This window comes from Primulina eburnea, chromosome 7, assembly GCF_022965805.1.
Source record: "Primulina eburnea isolate SZY01 chromosome 7, ASM2296580v1, whole genome shotgun sequence".
In the NCBI taxonomy this organism is placed as follows: domain Eukaryota; kingdom Viridiplantae; phylum Streptophyta; class Magnoliopsida; order Lamiales; family Gesneriaceae; genus Primulina; species Primulina eburnea.
The window spans coordinates 1480131-1490344 of NC_133107.1; the positions used below are offsets into that span (position 1 = coordinate 1480131).

Here is a 10214-nt window from a genome sequence, read left to right on the forward strand (position 1 = left end):
GTTGTTTGTTAACAAATATAATGCTACTTGAAGCATTAGCCCAACCTATTGAAACCCTTTATGATGGTATTGGAAAATAAATTATAGTTTCGAAATTATTGAATCAAATTTATCAGTCAATTTTTCTACCGTGTAAATATATTTTTTGAAAATTAGAACCTAAATGACTTACAATTGATTGAGTAGTAAACAGGGAACTAGGTTCAAATTTGATTGACATGCACCTAAGTCTCGCCACCAAAATTTGGTATAGTATTTTGTCTGATCACTTCTAATTTGGTAACACTTACATTCCATCCGCCTATTGAACATTCTCATCGTTAATATTTCTTTAACCCGGAACTGGCTGAAAATGTTCCGCTACCTTGTGGCAATGCAATTTACCATATCGTAGAATGGTTTAGCAACATCGGTAACAATATTTTGACATCAATAAGTCCGATACATTGGCATTCAGTTTTTCCCTAAAAAGAACAAACAGAAGTACTCTAAATATCACAACAATTATACGCAAAGCCGCAAAGCACTGCACTACAATACCGATGTAAGAGTACAAATCAAAATTTATTGACTGTTTAACCCTGCGCTATTATTTCTTCGTCAAACGGAACGACAGTCAATAAAGAGTATTTCACACGAAGCGATATTTTACCCTTGTCTACCATAAGCCGAGCACCCGAGACTACCCAGTACCCAGGAGAGTGCTGTGGCCCTCTAGTCATTTCTGTGGTGTCAACAAACCTAAGAAGTTTAGGAGTTTGCGCAGGCACAGGGGGGCCTTCGGGATATAAAGCAGAGTTGACATTAACATCGGATGGGTTTGGAGGAGGTTTCTGACTGGTCGAAAAGCGACTACTGATTATAGTTGAAATAATTCCAGACTTGTGAGTCAAGGCAGGGGAACCATCCCACTCCACTTTCCTCACAACTGTGGCACCAGTAACTCTTGAAAAATGCAAGCGTAAAAAGAGCACATTTTTCATACCAGATTCCTTAACTTCAAACTGTGCGCCAGTGACTATAGAATGATCATCATCGGACTCGACAGGTGCTGTGCATATATGTGAAAAACTCCTCCACTGGACCTTCTCATAGTACCTACGGTCATCAGAGCTACTACCGTGTCTGCCAGATTCATTACGAATCTGAAAGCTTTTCGGTGAGGAGGACAAGTGCTGCAAATGGATAGCTAAGCAATTGCACCTCTTTCCTTCCAAATACAGTCGCAGGCCAGTGACTGGTTTGTTTCCTACATCCACCTGTCAAGTTATTTTTTGCCACATAGATAAAACCATTATCAGTCATCTCAGTGCATTCAATAGTAAAAATAAGATGATAAAGCACGAGAAATGATCAAGCTTAAAGCAATCAATTCAACAAATGATGAGAATAAATGCATCTCAAAGTATGCCCAAAGTCTGTTTAGCAATGGAAGAGGGCAAGACCCATTTCTGCAAGTTTTCTCTTACACTTGATGTCCTAACAAAATTGGTAACTCGCATGTTAAAAGCTAGTCTCAATAAGGATTGGTAACTCCCTTATTAATTGTATGATAGTGTCATTCAATACTCAGGACAGTAATCGAGTCTTGAGGGACCGAAGGGGAAGAAACTTGTAAAAATGCTATTGCTACTGGATAACAAGGAGGGATAACCTCAAGATTAAAACGAATTTTTATATTCAAGATAATTCACACCTTAAGGACACTCTTTTTCATCCATCAAAAGCACATGCACTACCATCAGTCAATCACCATGAGATTAGACTGAAACTTAAAAAGGTTAAAATTCAGGAGAAGTTACCTCGTTAGTATCGACATAAAGCTTCGGACCCATCAAACTGAACTGCAAAGATGCTCCACCTTGCTGTTTCCTATCAGGACCAAGAGCAAGGTCACCAAATACAGGTGCCCACTGCTTTGGAAGTTGAAATTCCAGAAATTGCTGAAGCTCTTCTATTGGTGGTTTATCTGCAAGAGAAGCAGCAGTTTAATGCTGATAAAATATGGTATTCTGTGTTCCATAAGAAGATACTCAATCTGACAATTAGGTTAATAAGTAACTAGCTGATGCCAGTAACATCAACTTTTGACAAACTGACACCAATTGCCACCACCTTGAGGAGAATTTTTTGTCCATTTTTAAACTGTTGATACTGATTGATAAAAACAGGTAACATTATTAGATATAAGCTGAAAATTTAAACTGCAAGGTTTACAGTAATGTGATTTCTGAAAGCTCAAAACAAGCATTATATCTACTCAAGTTTGCAGCATTATGTCTTGCCATTTTCAGTAAGCGTGTGAAATTTAAAAGAAACCAGAAATCTATCAAATATGATGATACTTAATGCTTACAACGCAAATATAGATTGATGGCATGACCCAAGAATCCGCTTCCGTCAATTCCACTCAAAAGTGATGAAATCGGAATAAAAGACATTGATATCACTTCAGGCTCAAGCTGAACAGTTTGACACCACTTGTTATGAGGAATATTTCTACTGCTGCTTCCGCCTCGCCTCCTCCAGAGGACAGTAATTTCCTGGAATTTTCATTCTGAAAAGTTATGCAACCAACAAGGAAATAACGACAGCAATAAAATTACATCATCAAATACACTACAAACCACATATGAGCAACTCTCCGACATGGAATGAGTTGTGCAATATCAGTTGGCTAAGTTGATGGGTCTTATATCGAAACCAATGTAACTTATTTAGGGATTACCTCTTCATTGGAGCGAAAACTTGGTGTACTGGGATCCAAGAATGTAAATTCACGCCCATTACTCTCATTCTGAAATGAATTAAACAGATTTATTTAACCATAGGAATTCTTACACAAGGATGCTTCTTAAATTGCTAAGATAAGAGACCAAATCTCTCTAACATGTTTCAACCACTAAAGGCTTTTCCTCCAAACAACAATAAATTCTTTGATTTTCCAAGAAAGAGTATTATAAAACTTGATGCACTAAATTTAATAAAATAAAATAAAAATTCAAACTTTCGTAATAATGTTGCTGATTTAATTCAAACTGTTCATCTATTTTATAGGTCTTGTAAAATTTAAGACAACCTTTGAAACCGGGTTGTTAGCAAAATAACTTTGGTTAAATATTTTTTTTAAAAAGTATTTGAATACATTTGGTGAGAGTAAATTTTCAAAATTAAAGTTTTTCACCTAACTTTCCCTTTAACCCGCCCCCATACAGTCCTAATAAAGTTGGGATAGTGTACTCTCATGTTAGCTTCAATACAAGCTTGCTCTTAATATGCAGGAGCAACATGCAGACCTAATTAAAATGCAGCGATAAATTTTGCTAAAAAAAACAGTTATAATTTTCATACATAATGTGCTATTTTATGACAAAGGACTCCCATTACTGAAATAGTCCAAGGGATGGTCTCGTGACATGATGATATCACAAAGACATTATTTCACAAACATGTTGTGATAGAAGGATAAATTTTTAAATCTAACCATTTCACCACCATAAGATCTCTCAGGATACAAGCCAGATTGTTCACTTGCATCACTAAACCTCTTGTCTGCCACCTCCTTCAATTTTTTCTGTATCTCAATGGGATGAAGAGGCGATGAATGCTGTTGCTTTACATATATAACATCCTTGCCCCCCATCTTCACACCAACAATGACATGTGTACCATATTTCTCAATAAACCTGAAAAGAATATTCAAAAGCATAATTTCTTTAACAAAAATACATGGAAATCATAATAAAATCTTCAAATAAAGAGCATATCAGTATTTAGTCAACTGGGGATAGAAGGATTGTGCAACCTACCAAGGTTGACAACCACCAGAAATCTTGGCAATTAAATGAATGGAAAATATAATCAAACAAATTCACCTCCTAATGACATGTTCTAAAATTTGTGTAGATCTAATGCCATAATTTCCCATTGAAAAGCAACATTATTCATGTCCTGGGCATATCAGAACAATTAAAGGGCTAGTCCCTTGATTCAAACATCTTGAGTCAGAGTAAATAAGCGTATACATGTTTCAGCGATGTACATGGAAGAGAAATAAGTTTTTATGCTTGCCTTGTCAATGCCGAAGGATCCCATGATGATGGGACAGCTTGTTTGACATGATCACGGAGCGTCACTTGGGCCCTTTCCAATGCAATGTTATAGAGGGTGATGAAGACCCCATCAAAAGCAAGGGATTTTGTGAAAGCAGCATCTTTTTGCCAAGAACCTGTGAACTCAAACGCTGCATTGAAGTGGCCAGTCGGAATTTTACCTGAAAGTGATAATTCCTGGTTGAACTGTTCTGACATCTAAAAGGTCAGATGATGTGTTAGTCACAAACTCAAAGATAGATAATAGTAGAATTCAACTACTTCTCAAAAATAACTATGATGAATAATACATCTAATAAAAGGAATCAATGTCGCTAAAAAGAACGCAGGTCTCAGCTCTTACAATCAAACAATTATAAAGACTTGGTTCTTTAACGAGTTCCAGCTCTCATATCTAAAAATTGTGGTAAAAGTATAACAATTTAAAAAATACTACAACACGGAGCAGGAGTATAGCATTAGCTAGTCAGCGGCAACAATGGCCAATTACTACAATTTGGCAGCCAGATGGTAGTTTTACAGAACATGTGCATAAAAATATTGTTTCAAAGATACCTGCTGGAAAGGAAGGATGTCAGAGCTGAACCGCATGCGCTCGCCTTTATCACAGTTGATGGACTTGGAAACGTTCTGGACCAAAATACCTCCAGGAATCACTATATCCCGGACCCGATCACCGTCCATGGCGATCAACCTCGGGCCCTCTTTCGTGGTATGCTGATTCTTGCAGTACTTCAACCGCAAATCCAACGTCAAGTCATAGCCCAGACCAATGCACTGCACGGCCTCCTCCGCCGCCGCCCTCAGCCTCAAGAAAGTCTCCTTCTTGCTACTATGGTTCGCCATAACTAAAAAAGAAAAGGTCTTTATCTGTCAACCTGCTATATTTCCGTGCACAAACTCATGAAATTACTCCACCATAACAATAACTTGAAGAATTGTTGAAGAGATCAGCCGGGTTGTTGGTCTGCCGAATATTACTTCATCACAACAGAGGTTGGAAATATGATGGAGCTGTGAATCGGGGTTTTGAGTTGAAAATTGTGGACTGGTCAATCAAAATGGAGCAGGCACAGTTGATTATTGAAAAGGTTGATCAAGTCACTGTATGATCAATTTTTCACATAAATTGATACGTCATAAATATTAATATCAACGTATAAATGCAGTACTTCAAAGTTTGAGTTGGTGTTAGGTAAGTTAATAATATTTAAATGATGGCCAGCGGTGGAGGGAAAGTCAACACGTTAGTGCCGCCACCGGGTCTTCGTACCGGCATCTGCCTGCAGGCGGAGGGTGGAAAGTGAACGAACAAAACTTTTGGAAAATTCTAAAAAGACATTGTAAATGTACATACACGAGACTTTGAACAAAATAATACCAACTTTGTAGCTTATGTGCTCTCACCCGTGCTCATATTAGCTGACATCACCAGGGGCGTAGCTTCCTTAGGGGCTAGGGTGGGCTTTAGCCCAGCCTAGTCTCGGGATTAATGTATATATAGTTATATATTTTAGAAATTTTAGTCACTGAGTAAAATTTTTATACATGGATTCTATAAGTTTTAAATAATATAGCATTTGAGCTTATTCTGTACGGGAAATCGGCCTTCAGTCTCCAACCGTCGATTTTTTTTGTGTTCAGTACCTGGGTATTTTTTTAGTACCACATTTCCACATGAAGTGTACCACATTTTGTATGACATAGTACCACAATTTTGTGGATAGAGAGTGAACCCAAAGAAATGTTTTGATTGGAGATTTTTCACCAACTTTCCCTATTCTGTATCTATGTTGTTATCTTAATTTATATATTTACTCATTTTAATTCTACATTTTATATATATATATATTTGTGTTATTCTGATTATAAATATATATTTACATAAATATATTTATGTTATTCTTTATCTATGAGACGAGTCAATCCCATCGATATTCACAATAAAAAGTAATACTCTTAGCATAAAAAGTAATATTTTTTCATAGATGACTCAAATAAGTGATCCTTCTCACAAATACGACCCGTGAGACCGTCTCACACAAATTTTTGTCTTAATTTTTTTACTTACTTTACATTGAATTTATTTTAAAAATTCATTATTATAAATGATATTTATCATGTATCTTGATATATTAAATTTTTAAGATGATTTTTAAAATTTATCTAGTTCATATTATACAAAATATAACAAAAAAAATTTAAAAATACATTAAATAATATTTATATTTTCAATGTCTAGCCCACTCTATTTTAAAATCTTGGCTACGCCCCTGGACATCACAAGTTTGATTCCCACTCCAATGTATGTAATAAAAAAAAAAACTTTGAACAAAAGACGGATTACCAAGCATAAAACGCTTGGCAAATCGAAGTCGTCAACAGGGAATCTATGTACTATCTATGGGAAGGTTCGATCCTGGATGTGGGGCAGTAGTCCACATCCATGATCAAGGGTTGAGATTCATATCATGAGGAATAAAAAAATTTAAAAAAAAAAAAAAATTGGGCCAGAATTTTTGAAATAATCCCTATCTATGTATGGATAATGAAAAAGCTTTTAAATTGTCAACAAACATAATTACTCTACACATGTTTATTTATTTTCATTGTCAATTAATATATGTTGTAATTTTGCATTTAATCTCTTAATTAATAATTAATACTCATTAACCACATTTTATGGTTGTGGTTTTATACTTTTGATTTTCTTCTATTATCTTTCTTTCATTTCAATATTTAATTATGCCATATTTCATTCTATTTCATTTTTTTTTTAAAAAAGTTCTATCAAATTTACCCAATATTTAGTATTAATTAGTTTTCTCATTTTAATATTTTCCTACACTTTCATTTAAATTCAAAATTAAATTGATTGTGATTTTTTGAGTTATTTCACTATCATTTGAATATATTCAATGAATTATTAAAAATAAATTTTAATATAATTAGATTTTTTAAAAAAAATTAAAATTTTTTATATATATAAAAGACTCGTGATAAAATATTTGAATGCTTTGAACCAATAATCATCCAAATGAATTTTAAATTAAATATATTGGCAAATAAAAAATAAAAAAAATCACCATCATTATTTTTAAATTAAATGAAATGAATTGAATTGAAAAGAAAATTATATTTAGTCACATTTTTTTAGAATTTTAATTGTTGTAAGAGCAAAAATGAAATATCAAAATTTTATATTTATTCTACCTAATATATAATTAATTAGTAGTTTAATTATTCTACCTAATATATAATTAATAGTCTAACAAGTGTTAATAATTATCACTACAATATACATTGAGGGCGTGTTTGATTGAAGTGACTAAATAAGAATAGACGAATAATCACATACTTATATAATATTTTGTTAAAATTTTAAGATATATTAAAAATCATTTTGACCCGGTTTAAAACCTAATTTTATAATTACTTATTTAATTATTAATCTAACAAATTAAGTGGGATAAATTATCAACACACCTATTTTTATCTTCTTATCTCTTATAAAAATAAATATTTATTAAATTTTAATTTATTGTGTCTAATGATTACCGTAATAAATTGTGTCTAATGATTACCGTAATATTTTCAAATATATTTCTAATAAATATATTTTAATTAATTTTAATAAACATGAATTATAATTATAAATATTTAATTATCTATTTAATTATTTTAAAAATATTTATAATTATTTAAAAAAACAATAATATTATATTATCACTAAATTTTATTTAAAATTAAAATTAATATTCAAAATTTTACTACTATTTTAATTATTAATTATAAATATTTAATTATCTATCAAATTATTTTAATTATATTTATAATTAATTTAATAAAAAAACAATAATATTATAATTATTACTAAAACTTTATTTAACATTAACATTCAAAATATTATTGCTATTTTAATTATTAAGTAAATACATATTTACAAATTTCTTTCTAATCAATATATTTAAATTAATTTTAATAAATGTAAATTATAATTATAAATATTTCATTATCTATCCAATTATTTTAAAAATACATATTTAATTAATATTTGGGGCAGTCATTACAGTAAAATTACAAAATTAATCCATCATTTTAAAATCATACCAAACACCATGTTATTTCTCTCATCATATTATTAATCCATATATCTCATTTTTTAATCACTATAATTATTAATCGTTTACTTATCCTATCACACGTACCAAACGAAGCCTGATGGTATTATTTATATCACTCCAATAATATAATTTAACTCCTATATGAATTATCTCAAATAATTCATCTTCATACTACATTTAAATGTTTTATCCTTTTAATTTTCTTTATGCATGTTATTTTATGATTTTAATAAAATTTTATAATTATATTTTTAATACAATTTTTAATTAAGTAATAAATTATAGTATCACAAGAAGATATATGAAAAAAATTATATATTCAATAGTAGAATAACATTATAAGTATATAATAATATGAAGTTTAATACTAACATATTTCATATTTTTTTAGTTTCTTCCCACTAATTTTGATAATAAATCAAATAAATTAAATGATTGATTTTTTTTAAATTACTCTCATAGATTCTATTTTATTTAAGTCCCCACGTAATTATATATTATCAAATACTACTCAATTATAACAATAATGCCATGAAAATTTATTTGCATTTAGAGAGTTATTTACATACACATATATAATAACAATTATATTGACAAAAATGTAATCAAACATTATCTAAAAAATTCAATAAATACTTAATTCGGACAAAAAGTATATAATATATTTTGTACTCATTCACGTCTATTATTTTTCTTAATAAATCAACTTTTTCGCTAAAAAGATTTATCCTATATAACATTGTTTGTTTTTTTTGTTGTTCATATATGTATATAGATAGTAGTTGATGTGAATTGTTGTTTAATCAAACAAATATGTGCAAATTTGAGTTGAAAGAATATAAAATGAATAAATGGATGCATGTATTTATTTAACTAATATGACAATCGATTGGTTTATAATGAAATGATTAAAAGTTAATTAGAAGAATATATACGTTAAGTTTTTTGATTAGGAAAGTATATGCATTAAAAGTTTTTTATTTTTGATTATTTGCTATTGTTAATGTGAATGTCAAATGAATTGGTTTGTAAAGATTTGGATAATATTAAAGTTACATCCACCTCTTCACTTGTCATTGAAGTGTATGTGTTTACTATTTGCGTTGTTTATTTATTTTATATTTGTTAATATTAAATTTATATTTTCATTTCCTTATAGTATTACTTGTAATGAAAAAATAAATATATTAATAATTATTTTAATTGACTTGAGTTGTATAATTTTGAAAATCTCAAATCATCTGCATAAATCAAAAGACTCCTTAAGGGTCATATATTAACATTTTAATATCATAATATATATATGGAAATTGTATTTTATATTATTATTTTTATTAACTTTAATTTTCTGACATAATTTGTTTTTAGATTAATGGGTCAATGACAATGAACGTCAAATTAAATGTTAATGTTATTCACAATTCAAATTCTATAACAATTATTTTTCCCTTTAATTTCTTTGAAACTCACAAAAGCTCTACCTTATTGCAATTGTTGTTTGGAGTATTTGTAAATTGTCAAGTACTAAAGATTGCAAATTTTGATATTTTCTTGAAATTGCATTTGAGGTCATAGTTTTGGAATCTAGTTTTTCTCAAAAAATTGCATATGAGTAAGTGGAAAAGGAAGACAGACCAGTTCATTTAATTTATTTGTTTGGTTGTCGTTTCTTTTTATTTTCAAAGTGCCGTGTCGTATCCATTTTTTCCTTATTGTACTTGCTATTTATTTCTAGGATATACATTTAGTGAGATGTTGTAATGATACGAGATGATTGTGACCAAATTATAAATTTGAATGTATATATGTTGTATTATCTATATATTATGAATCATTGAATGTCCATCTAAATTGTCTTTTTTTTGTTACTCTCCTTAGGCATAGTTTGGTACACATGATAGGATAAACATGTGATATATAATATAAGGATAAGTTAAGGATAAATAAGATGTAGGATATGATATTTAATGTTTGGTAT

General features: G+C 30.2%; 1 protein-coding gene across 1 annotated transcript; it reads right to left on the reverse strand.

The window, feature by feature from the left end:
* Nucleotides 1-396: 396 nt before the first annotated feature.
* Nucleotides 397-5438, reverse strand: LOC140836425 (MACPF domain-containing protein At4g24290-like). Its single transcript, XM_073201932.1, has 7 exons — nt 4668-5438; nt 4072-4310; nt 3485-3686; nt 2729-2797; nt 2357-2543; nt 1803-1969; nt 397-1259 (listed from the first exon to the last, which is right to left on the reverse strand). Exons 1-7 carry the CDS (start codon nt 4956-4958, stop codon nt 576-578), a joined length of 1839 nt encoding a protein of 612 aa, XP_073058033.1. The 5' UTR covers nt 4959-5438; the 3' UTR covers nt 397-575.
* Between the last annotated feature and the right edge of the window lie 4776 nt (nt 5439-10214).

Excerpts from the sequence above, each read along its gene's own strand:
- LOC140836425 (XM_073201932.1), bottom strand. The coding sequence starts at position 4,958 with ATGGCGAACCATAGTAGCAAGAAGGAGACTTTCTTGAGGCTGAGGGCG. Across the intron at positions 2,798-3,484 it reads GATCTTATGGTGGTGAAATG|AATGAGAGTAATGGGCGTGA; the intron begins GTTAGATTTAAA and ends AATTCATTTCAG. Across the intron at positions 2,544-2,728 it reads GTTTTCGCTCCAATGAAGAG|GAAATTACTGTCCTCTGGAG; the intron begins GTAATCCCTAAA and ends TGAAAATTCCAG.